The sequence below is a fragment of the Passer domesticus genome, chromosome 8 (assembly GCF_036417665.1).
Source record: "Passer domesticus isolate bPasDom1 chromosome 8, bPasDom1.hap1, whole genome shotgun sequence".
NCBI lineage: Eukaryota > Metazoa > Chordata > Aves > Passeriformes > Passeridae > Passer > Passer domesticus.
The window spans coordinates 44,352,568-44,371,463 of NC_087481.1; the positions used below are offsets into that span (position 1 = coordinate 44,352,568).

Sequence of the window (18,896 nt, forward strand, 5' to 3'; positions counted from 1 at the left end):
TTTCCGGCAATTCAGTGACAGGCGAAGGGCTTACAGATGCAAATAAAGTTATTTCTGGTTTCATATCTTTGCTCAGTGATATGGGGGTTTATATGATCTTTCAGATAAACTGTAGCAAAATCTACATCACTAATTAATTCTCTGCTTTGAAAAGGACAGTACTGTCACCATTTTTTTTGTTAAATGGTAAGGTTGAAATTAGCATCATGTTACCAAGCACAAGAACAAACAGTGAAATACCATAAATGCTCTTGAGCTCAGGCAAAAAAAAAAGAAATATTTTATAGAATTCTGTTTCTGATTCCATAAATCTAGGCTAGCATTCTTTATGTTAAAAAGACCATATCTGAAACAAATGGGAATCCTTCTTCAGACCAAATAGCATGCATTTATTTAAGCTGATTCCTGATAATGATAAATTTGCCTCAATATTTTTCATAACTACTTTAAAAAAAATTCTGGGAAATAAATCATTTAGACAACTACCCAGATATAGATTTTAATACTAAAAACAGGGCCATGTTGTGATTGTAATGTAATTTAATGTTAAGTGAAGTGAAGAAGTGTCATTCAGGCAGGGAGAGATAGAAAGGGAAAAAACAACTCCATACCATTACTGACTGTAAATTATTCAGTAAAAGAAACTCTCTTCACATGTTAGGCAGAGCTTTTCCAAGTGGAATATCTAAGGGACCATTTGGCAAAAAATCACGGCACTTGCTTTGGGTGCACCTCAGCACTTGGGTTTTGTTTAGAAATATTTCTGTTTCAAGCAGGATAGTTTTTGTTTTAAACAGCACTTTCACAAACCCCTTCTGATTTGTGCACTGGAAAAATGCATTTTTGTACCCAAGCATCATCTTGTTTGTGAGATAACTGAGGGCAAGAGCTGCTTCTCAGCCTGTGTCTGGATTTGGGTACAACAGCTCAATGCTGTGCACTCGTACCCAGGCACTCCCACAGGAGCTGTGTGTGCACTTTACCCCACGGGTGACACTCAGGAATGAACTGCCTGTGCTTCTGGACACTCACAGCCAGATGAAGCTGTAAGAGGATTCACAAAGTCTGTCTGATATTAATGAAATATGTACCACAGGCTGAGCTCCTGGGGGAATTTTGCCTCCTTGTTATTTAGGTGCTTCTGAAATTGTTGGTCTTTTAGCAGTGTTTTATTATGGCTAAGCCACGAATCATCCACTCATTACAGCGTGGCAAGTCACAGCTGATGAGGAAAGAAGGTGAATTAGAACAAGTGCATGTTCTGGACCTCTCTATAGGACTGGAGAAGATGGGGGAGGTGGATGCTTTAAACTTTTTTTCAGGAGACTGCTCCACCTGTTCTCACTACTAAGAGAAAGCTTTATCTAGATGAGTATTTGCACACCCACCTGAGTTAAAGCTCAGACAGAATCTTACCCTGAGGAATCTATTGTGAGATAAAGTAGATTAGGCAATTCTAGATAAAGAATTGGCTCACAGACTTTAAATACTTCAGATGAAAGTAGTGATGAGAATGTTTAACATGTCCATGCTTACATTTTCTTATTGGAATTACTTAAAGAATATTTTTGCCCATTTTTATCAAAGGAACATATTTTAAGTGCTCCATTTCTATATTTTTTGTCACGGCATCTGTACTGTTAGAAGGACTATGTGTAGCCAGAGGGGATCATTTTCACTTTCCAGCATAATGCAACTCAGATTTCCTAAAGACTTAATTATTTCATAACAGAGAATAAGAAAACAGTGTTTAAAACAGGTAATTCTTTTTTACTCTCCTTTTAGCACAGAATGATGATTTTACTATCTCAAGCTTGCAGTAAATCTAGGTGGACTGTGTGCTTGTGTCCTAGGGCAAAGCACTGTGCTCCAGGCAAGGACCGTGTGCCCATCTGAATTTGTTAAGCATCTGATATAATACTCACTTTGTACCTAGTAATCCTTTATTTGAGAGTTCATATGCTTCATAAATTCCATTCTTTTCCTCCCTCATCAATCTTTCCAATTAAAAAAAACTGTTAATGAAGGCAGCTGAGATTCATGAAGCTCAGTCCTGCATTTCTGTTAATACCCAAGTTCTTTAATTTTTGTAAGGGGCAAGATTCAAATGCCAAGAAGATTTTCCTTTGTTACCTCATCAGATATGTCTCCAATTATAAGTACGTTGATTATAAACCAACTGATATAATAATATAGTGAAGAAATAATATTTTTAACAAATACTTCTTACCTATAGAGCAGCAATAGAAAAAGGGCTCTGAGACTGCAGCACTTAAGACTGCACATTGTCACAAATTCTTTCAGAAGTTCTTGTAGCTCCTAAAAAACAAAAGGTGCAGAGTTACTATTTTACAGCACATATGCATTCCTAATACATTAATTTTTCCAAAGGTTTTAAACACTAAAGATATTGTATCTCACATAGCTTCTTCTAATGTATTAGTAAATATCTACAACAATTTTTTTAAAATGTCAAAATTTGAAAAAAAAAAAAAAATAGGCGGCATCAGGATTAATTCACCTAACCAACAGAAGCTGCATTCCAGTATACTACAGTTCTTTCATTTTAGCCTTTGTCCTTTAAATATTAGGAAAGGTAATTGCTGTGAAAAATAATGCCATCCTGTGCAGGAAAATTGCAAACACTGAGTTTTGTCTCTGCTATCCATGCTTGTGAGTGCATCTCTGGGATGCACTCTAAAGGACAATACATGACCCCATCTTAGAACACAGAACTATTTAAGAGCAACCTCTCTGGTACATGCATGGCATCAATATCACTGGTACATAACTTTGGTCATCTTTTTGTTAATGAGAAAAAAATGAAATTTTATCCTTTCACCCCGAGCTGTTAAAAGAAAAACAACTTTACATATAAATCTTATATAACCATCCACATTCATGTTTGGCTGAGGCAAGATGTCTTTTCTGAATGGGATTTCTTTGTTTTTGTCAGTATGATTCACATCCATAATGGTTATTTTAAGAAATCTGTCAGCTCCGTAATCCATTTCTGGATGAAAAGAGTATCAATCCATAGTGTAATGCAGTCATGCAACAGATCTGAAATGCACAGACTGTGCACACGTTTGCTGTATTTCAGCAGTGTACACAAACCTTATTTGTGAGACTTGCTTCAAAACTCTGAAAAGCCCTGCATGTCAGGAATTCTACCTATCCAGAATCTGCAAGACAATTGTTAAATGTTAATAAATGCAAATGAAATATCTTTTTTAAGTTCCAGGAAGGGACAATCAAACCTATTTTCCATGTCCAGAATGAGTTTTGCAGGAGTATCTTTCATTTTAATTTCCTAGTAAATTGCTAATAGTAAAGAACTTCAAGTTTCACAGCCTGAAACTTTGTTTCGCTGCTCTTTAGTGACCAATGTAAAATGCCAGCAAGCTTTTTAAAAACCAAAGCAATTTTTCTTTCAGTCTACAGTTCTAGTAAGAGCAAAACTAGTGGTATTTACCTAAATTAATGCCATGTGAATGAGATATGACTTTTATGTAACAGTGAAGTGACAAAATAACTTGTTAATGTCTCCAAGGAAAAAGGAAAACCATTTCAATGGCTTTTGAAACAGGCAAACATTCTCAGCATCTTGGCTACTTTAAGCATACACCAGCCTGGTAAATATTAATGTCAAAATAAATCATAGACTCCTCCTGACTTCCACAGAAAATCATGCAGGAGACATTAAGAGAGCTGGTAATAGGAAAAAACAGCACAAATGAGCAGATGGTGTTGTCAGAACATTGCTCTCTACATGCTGATTCTGTAACACTCCTGGTGCAGATCGTGGGATCTCTTTTGCATCTCTCATTTTGGGTTTGGATGCTTTCTACATTCATTATCTTTATCTCACAGGAAAATATGCTAAAAATAAAAAGCCTCTTACTGACTTTATAAGTACTTCATAAAGCTGCTTTTATATTTAGCTTTTGAATTGCTACTATGAGCTCCTAATATGACTGAAGATCCTTTATAAAGAGATTAAGGAAACCAATGGATATTTCTGTACTTGTTTGGGTTTTGTTTCTACAGTACTGAAGATGAAAAAGAGTGGGCTTATTACTGATTTCTTTCTAAAGCAACTGGTTTACCTTCGGTTCTTACCAACGTCCAAGGTAGCAATTTTATGGAAGGGTGGGGTGGAGAATTCTGGTCTTTTACACATCAAAGGTCAAATCCATCCTGTGGCACACGGATTATTTTTGTATGCTCAGGAAAAGAGAGCATGGAGGTAATAGAAGGGAGAAGATCTCTTCCTTCTATGCAAGAAACACGAATCAAAAGATCCAATTGCCATGTCAGCTGGCTTGTCCTCACTGCAAAGGGACACTGCATGCCAGCCAAGGAATAGAACTGGGTAACTGCTGGCGTCTTAAGCTGTTTCACAGATAATACTCAAGTTGGATATAAAAATCTCTGCTGCTTGTGTGTACATGCTTGCATGCACGCACACGTTTTCCCTGCTGCCCCTTTCTTAGGGGGCTTACTGAGCTGGTTTGCTCTGCTGAAAAGCCTGCCTCTTGGCATGTTTGCACATCTGGACCTTTCCTGTCACACATTTCTTTATCAAATACTGTACATTCCCAGCAAGGTTCCTTCCTGCATGTGTATATGTATGGAACTACTGGTATTTTACTCTAGTTCAGCAGAACCCATATTTTCCTCCTACCCTAGAAAAATAAGCATAACCTGTTTTCTGCATAGAATATTAAGCCATTTGGTTTAAGTAGAGAGATGGCACACTGTCCAGATTATTGTGCCTATATTGACACATCTTGTTCTAAACATTCAATTGAGGTGAAGGTAACAAATATGCCCCGGATTCTCATATGAGACAACATTTTTCTACTTTTATTCAGATCAGATTAATACTGTAAAATGTCATCCAATGTTTTGACATTTCTCATGGGAATTCAGTTATTTATTATCTTCAGTATGACAGGAAAAGTGAATTATGCAAGTTTCACAAATGTTTGAGGCTGAAATGGCAGACAGCTGGCAGAGGTAATAGAAATATCCAAAGATTTCACTGGAAGTAAATTTTGTGTGAATGAATTAAAGGATAAGATGCCTATTATGTTGGAGTACCTTATGCACAAGTGGATGCATGAGAAAGATTAGAAATTATTAGATAATACACTTTGTCATATGGTAGTGGCCATATGCCTGAATTCCCATGGCTGCTACTGCAGGCATCTAAAACTGCATGTAAAATTATCTTAAAATAAAAAGCAGATGGTGGGTTTTAGAGTATAAACTGAATTAGCATCACAGTTGCATTTTACTTCCACATCCAAACTATTGAATGACAGTGTCTTTAAGTGCTTGACTGAAAGGCAGAGAGAAATTCAAGGAGGATTCACCCAGAGTGCCAGAGAAGTAAAGCTGCCTTCCCTGCTCTGGATTCTCTGCTTACATTGTCTACTAGAACTGCAAAGCAACCTGTGGGCTTATCTGTTCTTGACCTCACCCTGTTTGTCAGATCAAAATGAACCAGTTGGAGAGGAAATGATGGAAAGCTGAAAACACTGAGGACTCCATGGGAGAAAGGGAGAGGGTGTATGGAAGGCAGACACAAGATAAGATTTGGAAGGAGAGGGGATATACCCCTTGGCTCAGTTGGGGTCAGCTATCCCAGCTGTGTCACCTCTCAGTTTCTTCTGCAACAGCAGCCTCCTCACTGGTGGGCTGGTAGAAGAAGCACAAAAGGCCTGGACCTCATGCAAGCTCTGCCCAGCAGTAACTAAAACATCCCTGAAATACCAACACTTGTGTTCCCAGCAGAAATCCAAAACACAGCCCCATTCTAGCCACTGTGAAGACAATTTTCTCCACTTCAGCCAAAACCACCACAGCTTGGAAAAGTCAACTGCATAGAACAGATTGACAGTAATCCCTGACAAAGCACTTTGTGGAATAAAGTGCCATGGTATCTGTCTCTGGGTTAATCAGGATGCCTGCCTATAATGGCTGTAGTTTCATGGTAGTTCCTAAAACTCTCTGAAAGAGAAAGAAATGCAAACTTTTCACACATTTCAAATATTTTTTCCTGTTAGCATTAATACTGAAGAGACTGAAGCTTGAGTGAAAAGTATCAAGAAGAGGTTTTTTTAAGGCAGAAAATTAAAAGAGGGAATAAAACCCACTGGCAACAAAACTCCAGGTCTAACTAGGGAATTGACTGATGAAAGTGGACAAATGCATGTGTCTGCATCCTATTATAAGGGCCACCCTCTTATGTGGCTGACAACTGGCTTTTGGCACACCAGCTAGCTTGTTTTTAAACCCTAGGCACATCTGAACTTGCCTAGCATGGGCAAAACCATGCAAGTCTCCTTGGGCAAGTAATCGGTTAGATGTACTTGGCCCATAGAAAGTAGCTGTCTTGTCATGTTTTCTCTGCAGACAGGCAGTACAGGGGCCATCTGCTATGACAGCGTTATGTCAGCAATTGAAGGGCTCTTAGGTCTCCAATAGTTCAAAGTGAAACACTGGATTCCAGTTATCATCTTCTGATCAATAGTTGTCACGTGTGCCAGGCAAGAGAAGTGTCATTTTCTCAATGAAAAACTTGGGAAGTTGCTTCAGTCTGAAAGCATCTTCTCAAGTTCTGTACCTTGAGATGTTTTTATCAAAGATATTTTTCAGCAACAGAAGCTCATACTGTTAAAAAAGTAGAATGAATTTAAGGTTCACCAGAAAAGAAAACTGCTTCTCTGGTACAGCAAAATGAGCTTTAATTGAAACTTCATATTTAAAAATTGTTTATATAGGTATAGGCATTACATGAGAGTCTTTAAAATTATCCCACATGAATCAGTATGTCAAATACATTTATTTTTTTTTAAATGACCATAGCATGAGTTCAGACTATATAAGCTACAACTCAGTGATTTACTTCAATGTCCCAAATAATATACAAGTTTATATGGAAAATCACTGTCCTCAAAATACACTGGAAGGTCAGAATGAAAGTCAAACAAATCTATTGTTACAGCCTTTAAATTTTTAGTATCAGCACTTGTAGCCACCAAAGGAGTAGGGACAAGCAGTATGCTGCTAATACTTACATAATTAAGTGTATGAGAGACATTTGGTGCCCTGGATTGAGGTCTTTATTTCGCACCAAGTTCCCTGTATTATCAATTTCATGAACATCAAAGCCTCAGAGTAAGTTACATAACCCATGATAGGATTATTTTATATGTTTATCTGTTGTTGTTTTCACTCTGTGCATTTTAAATACACTACATATTGTGGATTAGCTGCAAAATAACTGGCAAGGATGCTGTTAGCATTATACTCTTTTTTCTGGAAAATAAATTTCAGATTTATAAAAACTGGGTGCTTAGGATGATAATACAATTCTAGGAGTTACCTTCATGGAGCAAGTGCCAGATGTCCTGCTCCCAGCCAGCCTAACACTGAACTGAAAGGTTTCAGCAATGTACAGAAATGGATGCAGTAATAAACATTCACAGAATAGTTTATAAGAAATTAACATTTTCATGTGACTGCTTAAATGTGACGGCTTATATCTACTGCAAAATCTACACAAAATGTGCCCCATGGGATATTTTCTAGTTTTAAAAGGCAAAGAACGAAGTAACTTATCTCCACCTTGATCCTGAATATGATTTTAGATAGCTGACACTCAGAATTCTGGCATATTAGTGGTGTTAGAATCATGGCTGATGATTACTGCCATTTGTAATTACCCAAAGAAATCAGAGGTTTTTGGGGTTCTTAATGGTTGGGTTTATGTGCATACAGACTTCATAAAACATTTTGCTCTGTGCATCTCAGTTCTGCAATCTGGGCAGCTGGACCTTTACATAATTCTGCAAATGTTTGAGTCCTCTTGTACCAAAATCCAAATCTCAAATCTGACCTTTCCTGGCTTTTTAAGGTGCTTGTCAACACTCCAACATCCTCCCACAGACAAGTGGGGATTACCTTCTGCCACATGAGTTTTACAGTCAGAAATCACAGCCCACCCATGTGGCTTCAACAGGCCCTCAGTTTGTGTGCAGTTTAAAGAATCAATGTGCTTGAGTTGGGTCACACAGGTAGGTGATCTTCAGAGGCTGCAACTGATGGATGAAACCTCAAAGGCACCTTTGGGAAGGTTCTGACTGTGCAGGAAGGTACAAACAGCTGTAGGGTGGCAAACACTGATGGCTTGGGTGGTCTCCCATTGACCATCTGAGCCTGGCAGCTGCCTGGGTGAGCACTTCAGGTCACCAGGATTTTACAGGGCACCCACAAGTGTGGGCTGAAGGCAGACCCAGTGCTCCTGCAGCACTGAAACCTTCACTGTTTACACAGACCAGGATAAATAATGTGGGTTTATTGCCTACAGCAAAATGGAGACTGTTTTGTTTGGGCACTATCAGCCTAGACAGGATTAAGATAAATAGTTGAAAACCCCAAAAAGTTGGACAGGATATGCTGATTCAGATTAAGAAAATAACAACTTGATTTGGAAAGACGAATGAAATCCTGTCTTTGTTCTGCCAGTTTAAATCACTGTTCCTTATGAGAGCAGATCTAGAATCTTCCAGCCATTAGCCTGGGGCCAAGTCTCCCCACAAAGACCATGATGACTGTGAGCTTTGCTCAGCATTCTCATGTTGTAGAAACTGTCCAGGACCCAGCTAATGCTCCTGCAGCTTCCCTCCATGCAGCCTCTGGCCTGGGAGAATGAGGGATGTCTCACTCTGTCCCCAAACACACAGTTTGAGGCTGCGAGGGGAAAACAAGGGCCCTGCAGCAGCAGATTAGGGTCAGTCATATCCATCTTCTCTCCTCAGTGAATGTTGTGCAATGTGCCTTTGAAATTTATGACAGAGAACAGCCCCTTGGTCTGCAATTCATTTTCTTTTCAGCTGCAAATTCTTGTTTGGGAGCAAAGTGGAAGAAGAAAGGGAATACATACCCCAGCTGAGCCCCTTATTTTCCATTCACGTTACGAATTTGAATCATAGACTTTTCTGGGTTTGATTATTGTTACGCATAGCTGACACCTTCCAGAGAAAACTTTATGTTTCTTAGTCACCAAATATCTACTCAGTTTGGGTCCAAGGTCTTAGACTCAAATTCCTTAGTAAATTGTTAAGTGTCTGTGACCGGGTGGTTTACAAACTAACCATTATGAGCAGTGCAACATGATGAAAGACTGGGAAGGAGAAAATCAGTTTTCAGAGCAGTTTCAGGTTTTTTTAAATCTATTAAGATTTTGTATTCAAAATTAACTGGTACAAATAAATAAAATTAAAATTACTGAGTAGAATTACATATTTTTGCAACTAATAATCACAGGATACCTTTTAATTGTACAGACACCCAAAAATGTAAATGTTGTCCAAGCTGAGTGTCCTGGGCTCAGCTGCAAGCTTTTGTACCTGCTAAGGTTGAGGTCAGAGGAGTTATTCCAACTGAGATGTGCAGCTGAGCTCAAAGTAATCAGGAATTTGGTCTAAGAGGAAATCACAAGAGGGGCTTTGAAAGCAAGAGGCATTTTTGCAATAAAATATATATTTCAGATATTTTCTACAGCTACCACGTGGGAAGATTAGTTAAGTCTGTAAGCGTGTGCCTGTTGCAGGATCTTCATTTTCCTTCAGCACAAACTGCTTTAGCTTTATTCTATGACAGATTATTAGAATTACTTGGAGTGTTCATGATGGAGTGCAACCTTTAAGAATCCTATTTATAAAGTTTGAATAGTCATTGAAATTGTGTGTATAGAATTTTTTTAATAACTAGAAAAAAGAGCCTCCTAGAGAAATAAAATGCTTTCATTAAATTAAAATATTCCCTTTTTTAATTACTCAGTGCTCAATAACAGGTTTAATTAATGTGATCTACCTTAAATTTTGTACACCTTTTTAAGTACTAGTGCATTGCTCATCTCTGTATTCATTTGAGGTGGGATGCAGATTTGATGAGGAATCAGGGTGGAAAATTGGAGCTGGCTCTTACATTATCTTCCTTGGAGAAGTTTCTCCACGTGCCACTCACTGTTTTTAAAAGCAAGGTTCTCCAGCCTTTTAGGGGAGGCACTCACATCTTCGATTTGACTTATCAATTGAAATTTGAGTTACTCCGTGTTATTTTAATCCAACAGCATAACGATGCCTCATTGAGGAAACAATATATATATATATATATATTTTTTTTTTTAAGCAATTTAAAAGCCAGCAGAGAGAAGGGGCAGGGATGAGGAGGGAGGGAGCCGCGATGCCCGCGGCGGGCGCGCCTTACCTGGAGCGGCGGCGGGCGGAGAGCAGCTCCGAGCAGCCTGGCAGCCGGCCGAGCTCTGCGCCCGCCGCGCCGCGGGTTCGAGCCCGCCCCCGGCCGGGCGTGGGCGGCACACGAGATGCATGCGCCCCTCTTGCTGCTCGCTCAAACCCCCACAGGAGCCTCTAAGCCTTGGCCCTTCCCTGCCGCTCCTCCTTTGCTTAGTCTCGCTTGCACCCCTGTTCACTTTCAAGTGTGTCCGGGGGGAAGGATGCTAGACAGAGAAGTGCCCAGGGATCCCAGACAGACGGGGCAGCATTTCCCACGGCTTCTATTTCTGCCATACCTCCATAACAGCACTTCCCATGGCTTCTATTTCTGCCATACCTCCATAACAGCACTTCCCATGGCTTCTATTTCTGCCATACCTCCATAACAGAGCTTACACGACACCTCCCGCTGATTGCCTCGGTCTTTCTTCTGCAGTTGTCACATCCCAGCTACCCCCGGGGAGAAGCTTCCACCCTTGTTCTCTGTTTGAGTGTTCTAGGTGTCTTTGAGCAGCATTGTTCGTGTCTTTCCAAAAGTGAAAGGTGTTGGTTTTGCAGATGCTGTTTTCCTGTCTGCCCTCTCACTTCAGGACCTGCTGGGAGTTTTCACGGAGATGAAGGTGGCACTTTGGGGAAACACCTTTCTACAAAATTCAGGATAAGAGAAACTACTCAGGGAATGTGATTACCAACAAAGGTTACATTAGGAAAAACCACTTCAGACAGAGTTTAACATCTGCTGTCAGAATTCATTTCCTGTGACGACAATATTGTGGATGAGAGGGATACACAGGAGCACACCAAACCCTTCCTGATGCTGTCACCAGCAGTAGAATATGGTGGTACTGGAGCAAGGTGTGAAGCAGGGGAAAGAAGATGATTTTGACAATTTCAGTTTCAAATTCTGGTGCTGGTTTTTTGGGATTAAAGAGTTGACAACTTCTGAGGAAGGCAAAGGCTGAGAGGTTTCAATCTTGTATCTTCTAGCAGTGAAAACCCTGTTTTTATTTCCTAGAACAGGCTAGTCTCAGCTCATATCAGAAGTAAGCATATGTTGTTTGCTTTTTCACAGAATTATAGAACTATTTTGCTTGAACAGACCTTAAAGGGTTATCAAGTCCAACCCCCTGCCCTGGCCAGGGGCATCATCTGCTATATTATCTGCTGTAATACAGCAGATAATTATCTGGGCATTATCTGCTGTATTATCAGAGCTCCATTCAGCCTGGCCTTGGACACTTTCAGGGATGGGGCATCCAAAGCTTCTCTGGGCAACCTGTGCCAATGTTTCACCAATGCCATAAAAATGTCATCTTTATCTAGTCTGAATCTACCTCCTTTCAGTTTAAAACCTTTACCCCAGGTCCTTTTTCTTAACTTTATCTTAAAGCTTACAGACGTGTTGCCCTAAGAGGCTCTTTGATATCACTTCTCTGCTGTGACTACACTGGAAGCTCCCCCCAGGTTGCAGAACATGGGAAGATCTGAGGCTCAGACTAGGAGAGGAAAACACATCTCTACACGACAAAAAATGGAGCAGATTTCTCTACTGTTGTTTGCCTTTCTGTTGTTATTGCTAAAGCTCTTATTTGTTACTGCATCTGTAGGAGGCAAAAATTAAAGAAATGTAAAAACCATTCTTGCCTGCACATGTTGAATGTTGATCCAATTAAAAGTCAAGAATATGTGCTGAGTGTGCCTGCTGTGGGACAGTTCCCCCCATACCTCATTTGAACAGCCTGTCTAACTGCATAAAGTATGCAGTGTTTATCTTCCATTCATCGGTCAAGCAGAAAGAAGCTGGAAACCCAGTGGGAAAAAAAATCCCTGGCTCTCTCTATTACAGAACAGCTGTAAGTGGGAGAATAAGCAAGTTTGGTCTCATGTGGCCTATTGTAGCATTAGAACTGAGAAAACAGCTTTAATCAATTCTGTAAGCAAGTGGCACAGAAACAGTGCTGATTGTTATTTCCAATAGAGTTGCAAGCACAAGTTTAGCTAATGCACAATATCAAAAATCCTCAATTTTCTAGGGATCTCTTCCTATCTACTTCTTAAAAACCTTTTTCAAGTTCCCACTAATTGCAGGTCATAATTTAATCAGAATTAAAATATTCTGTTTGAAAGTGCAAAGCATCAGTGTGATGTTACCTGTTTCAGTTCACAGTGCCCAGCTGGAGAACATTAAATTCCCACTTTAAGACCTTATTTTTCAGCACCTGTCTGCATTTCAAGGCTCTAAGGCAGCTGTGATGCATTTAAAATTCTGGAGCAGGGCATATTCTTCTCTTCTTAACGGAGCCCTTGAGCAGCAGTGGTCACTGGGATTTCAGATCACCTGAAGCAACACCTGGGCTGTGACTGCTGGAGACAAGCAAGAAAATTACAACACTCAAAATTAATTGCTGTGGTCTGTAATGTTAAGGCTGTCAGCAAAACCTGTTAACATAAAACGAAAACTTGTGCTGGTTTATTGTAAAACTTCTACTGGTCCTTCAGAGTGGCTGTGGTTCTCTTTATTAATTTTCTCCTGGGGCTGTTGCAGCCTCAGCAAGGGGTGTTCAGGGGTGTTCAAGCTAGTTCAGGAGCAACTGGCTGGTATGAGTGTGTCCCCATACACAAACCTGCCCTGTCACCTCAAGGGTCAGCCCTTGTCCCCTTCGTGCTCCCTGCAGCAGTGGGACCTCTGAGGCACCAAACCACGTCCTGCCCCTAAGCTACTCCCAGAAAGGAGCAGCTCAGTTATTAACCCAAAGCTCGAGTCTTTCAATAGAGCCATTCATCAGCTGGGCAAATCAGCTGACTCCATCCTCAGGCTGGTAGAGAGTAATGAAATTGTTTCAGAGAACAGCTTGCAGAAAATACTCCTCGAACACAAAAATCTAGATGCCCACAGTGAGAAATTATTTAACTCCTCTGTGCACTTAGTCCTCTGCATCTGTACTGGAGCCCATGTTGGGTAAGTTGGGTTTTTTAGTAGACTTTCCTTACATTTTGTAACCTCAGAGGGTGGTTTTAACATCTGCAGCGCTGATTAAACAACACCGTAATCTGTAATGGCTTTCAACATCTGTAATGTCAAGAGTAAAAGAAAACAGACTGAGCTTTTGGTATTCCAGGGATTCCTGGAGGTATGTTAAATTCTGATCAGCAGTCTGGGTGCGAGATTTTTTTGATGCTTGAATTGCTTGTCCAATAACACATAACCCTCACAAATAAGCCAACATTAGCATTACCACTTAAGTAATATATTGATATTTGAAATGGGGTGCAGCATTACAAATTTATGACCCCCATTTTTAACCTGGTTACATTCACACTTCTTAGATACTATTTTGGACATATTAAAGTAATTGGAAATGCTTGGAATGCTAATCAAATGAGTATGGAATAAATGCAGTATTGAGTGAGGACCTGAAAATTAGACCAAATAGTTCAATATGTGTCTAAGCAAAAGGCAAAGAAAGAGTGGGAAAACACCCACTGGTCTACTGTATTGATTTATTTTTTTCCATTTTAATGAGGTAACAGGTAAGGCTAATGTTTAGGACTTTTAAAATCCACTAGTAGTAGAGTATTGATTTGAAATTACTGTAACAATTCTATTCCATTAATCTGTGTCCCAGAGGATGTAATTGAAAGAATGAAACTAACACCATAAAATGTGTTCCACCTTTAGAATTCTTCAGGAAATGAAGTTTTTGGATTACTAGAAATTGTGTGAAGCAGAGGATGAATCAATTAGCATTCTAATATAAGGTCTACTTTCTAATAGAAATGTTTGTCCATGAAAGTCTAGTATCTTATACTGACTGAATAGTTGCATTTTAAATTATTGTAATAATTCTCAGTGACCTGGGGGATACATACTCTGCAGCTCTTAAAGATTATTTGAGTGGAAAATAATGAGAATATAAAATGGCTCAAATTTAAGGTTGCCTTTTCTTTTTGCATCTTGTTGCCCAGACACAAAAAAAAAAAAAAAACCACAAAAACTTTTAAACATTACCTGTGTCAAGAGTCACACATAAAACATAATCAAATTTTTTTAATTATTTCATGGTTTTATTTTGGTTTAGACCCATCTTGGACTGAAATTTTTTCTCCTCTTGATAAGCCTTTACCTGTCATGTGAACTTCCTTTCTTATTCCACTACTTGCTGCTTTTTTCACAGAAGTAACTGAAGCTTAATGAATTATTTTAATGTTTATCTGGTAGGATTACTCACACCAAGATTAAAGCACATTCTTGTTGAAACTGGGGTCTCCTACCCTGTGTCAGTCTGAGCGCTCTGGCTGTGTTACCTCGAGGATGGCTGCTGCAGCATCCAGGCTGCTCCTCTAACCTGAACACCTTCAGCTCAGACTGTGCCCAAGGCACTGCTCACCTTTGCTCTTGCCATGGGGTGACAAAGCACTGCAGGATGAAACCTCCCTGGGAGCAAGGCACCTTCACCTGAAACCACCGCTCCTTCAGAGGTTGTTTTGAGAAGCACATATTTTTGGTTGTACCACTTGTCAGCTTATTTTTAACAGCACGGCTGCATTTGTCAGAGCTTTGTTAGCTCTTGCTACACTATTGAATATGTCCAGGTGCTGCCTTTAATGAAGCACTTTTGTTCCCATTATGCCTGCAATAATGTCAATACTCGAGAATTAGATTAAATGGATGAGAGAGCTGAGAGGAAGACAGTGGATTTTATTATCTCGAGTAATTGATTTTCTTTGCATGATGCTGTCAATGTCTGAAAGGCCAGGTGGATTAACTGTCAAGAACAGGCAGGCTTGTGCTAGTCCTGCACCATATACAATTTTCCAGTTTAGTTTCGGTAGGACTGTGGAAATGTGAAAGCTTGTGGCTGGGATGTCTCCCGGTGTTTAAAAAAACCTTGGTTTGATAGGATTTGGATTTGGGTTTTTACTCACCTGGAATGTTTTCTTTTCATCATATTCAGCTATCAATAAAAGGAGCCTTCCAGAAGTGAGCTACTGAGACACCAAGAAGCAGTTTGGACACTGCCTTTTCCACAGGGATCTGTACAGACATTAATGATGAGTTGTGAGAGTACCACATGTGGGTATTACAAGGAGTTAGAAAAGTACACTGGGTATAGTGGGCAAACCCCACTTTTAAGCAGGACCTGAAGAAGCTGTGAGGCACCAAGCTCCCTCTAACTGCCCAGCCAAACAAATTTGAGTTGCTGTTGTGTAGTCCTAGAGATAAACCTGAAATGCAGGGAGAAGACTGACTTGTTTTCCCTCAAGAGAAGCTGGCATGGTGACTGCACCTTCCCATAATTCCTCAGGAAATAAGTGGTTCTTGGAAAAGTGCCACTTTGTCCTGTCCAGGGTTAGTTTGCCTGAAGATACCACCAGAGTTTGCTAATGTAATGATTATCTTTTCATCATCAACTCTGTGATAAATTAATTCCTCTGTATATCAGAGTTTTGTTTCCTGAGCCCTACCTGCTGTGCAATCTGAGCAAGACTAAAATAATTGATGATAGAATACTAAAACTCTGCTTTGATAGAAAAGATGATTTTTCCAGCCCAAATGGAGTCATGTTGTGCTGGGAAGATGTACCACACAGCTACATCTGTTTATGGCTTAGTTTGTTCTGCTATTCTCTATATCAATATATATTACATGACACTGGAGAGCCAAAGTTTAGAGATGTTGTAAAACAAACAAATCTATTTTGTTTGTAAAAGGAAATAATTTATTTTGCTTCTTCCTTGAATTTTAAACACTGCATTATGTACACAAGAGGGTTTCTGCTAGTGAGGTACTCTTAACTGTTTTCAAAGCTTACAGAAGAAATTAAGAAAAAACCTGCTCCTGTAGCTGGCTGTGCACTATCCCACAGTCTGACTCCTACTTGTACTAAATGTGGCCTTCAGTAGTAGCAATGATATTTGTTAAAGCTTTCCAGCTACTTATAAATTGAAAAAAAAAAAGAAAGTGGCTGGTATTTATTTTACATTTTAAATTTAGGTGCAAGCATGGAGAAAGTATTTCCAATAGGCACTTTTCAGACTTTCATTTACTGTAAAATTATACAAGGAGAATAATAGCAAGGGATAACAGTCTCTTACATACCACTTAAGATATCTTAAATTTAACCAATTAAAATGCAAATTCCACTTCTGCCTTATAAATATACTGTGTATGAACATCATTATGTAGAAATTTTATCCCATAAGTATTTATGCCATAAGCTGGTGAAGTTAAAATTTCTACAACTCATTCTAAGTACATGATGACAATGTTAATTTTTTATTGGAAACACTTCTTTGTAAGGCTGTCATATTTGGAGGAAAAATTTACAGAAAAAAAGGATTTTTGCTCTGTGCAACTACGCACTCAGTACCAGCTAAGTGGCTTTTTCTGGGAGTATTACAAGGGGGAAATTGGAAGTGTCTGGATGAAATTTGTGGTGTGCATTTTCTAGTGGCTGCCTCAGCAGTTCTTTGGAGGACACAGGCAATCTGCTCAGCATTAAAGGCTCCTGTAGTTTGCAGTGAGCAGGAGAACAGAGTCTAGGCAGGGTTGGAGAAATGCAGCAGTGGCAAAATCTCAGATTCCTATAAAGAAATGAGTATCCTGATGTTCTGGCCCTCCTCAGCTGACTCTTGTGTAATAGGTGCAGGTCATGAGTCTCAGTGCCCGTGATTTTGACTTTGGAATTGCAGATTACAGAGCTAATTGGTAAGAGGATGAAATAAATACAGAATATGGAACTAGGTTTCCAGGCCTAAACCTAAATAGCCATGTCCTAAGAACTTCAAAAGAAGCTAAGAAAGCTATCATACCTTAACATAGCTGCAATGTAGGTCATGAAAAAGATTTTCTCATGTTCCCATTGAAGTCAGAAGTAAAATTCTAATCTGTGCATGACCAGACCTTAATTCACAGAAAAACTGTTATCTACATTATTCCAGGGGCTAAAAAGTTTTAAATTGCAAAAAGACCCTGTGAGAAGTGTGTGGTAGTGCTCAAATCATTTTTCATTTTCCTCAGGAGTGCAGGGGGAGTTGTTTTAATTCAAAAGATATAATCTTTCTAATCTATTAAACTAGAAGAAAAAAATCTGAGAAAGAGAATGCCAAAGGCAGTTAAAGAAGTTATAGATATATATGACATTGAAATCTCCTAGCAAAAGCTAATGCAAGTCAACATCAACAGCGCTCTTAAATGCCAGATTGATTCAAAATCACACAGTAATTAATGAAAGGGGAACGGATTATCTTCAATGTCTCCTTTAATTAACTCAGCAAAGAGTTTTGTTCAAATGGTCCTTGGGATGTGAAGTTCTGAGGCTCAGAGCCTCATAAAACTACTGGTTTTTAAAGTGTGTGTGTGTATTTTTAGAGTAGTCCAAATGCTAGTTTTCCTTAATTTGTTTTTGCTGTTGTTCTTATAGTACTGATGCTGCCCTGCATTCTTCTCTCCTGTTCTTTCAATGTATTACATACTGAAGTCTTGATATTTAGGTTAGAAATCATCCTTTGACACTTGAAGTTATGCAAGTTCAATATAGTTATTGATCTCCTGGTGTGATTTGTGCTACTTTGTGATCAAACAGAGTAGTAAAGTTGTACATAGTAATTTTACAATTTAATTATCAGGCTAGAGGAATGCTGTGACCCTGCATTGAAGGAAAAGCCTGGAAATCCAAGGTAGTTGGGCAAAATGTCTGGGCTGATGCTTTTTCCTATGACTGAAGTGTCATCAAATATCAACTATTTAAGAGCCAGAGAAGGTTTGGGATTCCGCCTTTCTTCTGGAGCAAAAGGAGCTCATTTCATCTGTGCTAAAACTTATGCTCTCTTTCTATGTTTGTTTGCATGAAAATTTGGTTAATTCAATATATTTGAGAATGATTATCAAACTTGAGGCAAATTAAGGAATGGTCCTTCTTGGCCAGTTCTAATGCCTCAAGAAAAATTAGGTGGGAGTTAATAGATATCAGCAAATAGATACCTTTATTTCCCGAAGCAAGTAGATTGAAAACAAATTCAAACCTGCAGAAATAGTAACTTCAATTACAACAGAGAAATAGCAGTTAAGGTTTTGCCAGCTCTGTAATGGCAGTATGATTGCATAATGTCTAGAACTAAGTGTGTCAACTTCAAAAGTGCTGACGTTTTTGAAAAAGCATTAGTTTTACCTCTGAAGTAAAACAACTTTCCAGGAATTTTAGTAAAAATGCAAACAAAGAGAAACTTATCATTTTTTGTACAGCTAGAAGTTAAGAGAAAGGTAACTTTTTGAATTTTAGGAAAACAGTTCTGCAACAGATGTTCTATAGTTTAGTTTTTAAAATATATATCAACTTTTAAAAACTGGGCAGCTGTGAGCCTAGAAAATTGAAATTTTGAGGAGTTGAATATGGAACACTGTCTACTTTCTGTAAATAAAAATGTTCGTCTACTGCCATCACATAAAATAGCAAGCTTTAAGAAAAGCACCACTAAGAGTATATTAATATATATTTTAGGTTTGGAGTACAACACCAGCATGAAATTAGGGGGGGTGGTCCAAACTGCAACTCTAGTTTACTCTGTTCTGCCCATTTTCTTACT

The 18,896-nt window shown here is 39.0% G+C and overlaps 1 protein-coding gene across 3 annotated transcripts in view; it reads right to left on the reverse strand.

Annotated features, from left to right (window-relative positions):
- The window catches only part of LOC135306658 (gamma-aminobutyric acid receptor subunit pi-like), a 47,585-nt gene extending 34,932 nt beyond the window's left edge, over nt 1–12,653 (reverse strand). Inside the window, exons 1-3 of one of the 3 annotated variants that reach the window (XM_064430969.1) lie at nt 12,462–12,653; nt 10,689–10,903; nt 2,231–2,319 (exon numbers count right to left, since the gene is read on the reverse strand). In XM_064430969.1, the coding sequence (XP_064287039.1) occupies nt 2,231–2,319; nt 10,689–10,694 (95 nt within the window). In that variant the 5' untranslated portion in view covers nt 10,695–10,903; nt 12,462–12,653. Of the gene's footprint in view, nt 1–2,230; nt 2,320–10,284; nt 10,907–12,461 lie in introns of all 3 variants that reach the window. The other 2 variants (XM_064430970.1, XM_064430971.1) reach the window with 2 other exon arrangements.
- Between the last annotated feature and the right edge of the window lie 6,243 nt (nt 12,654–18,896).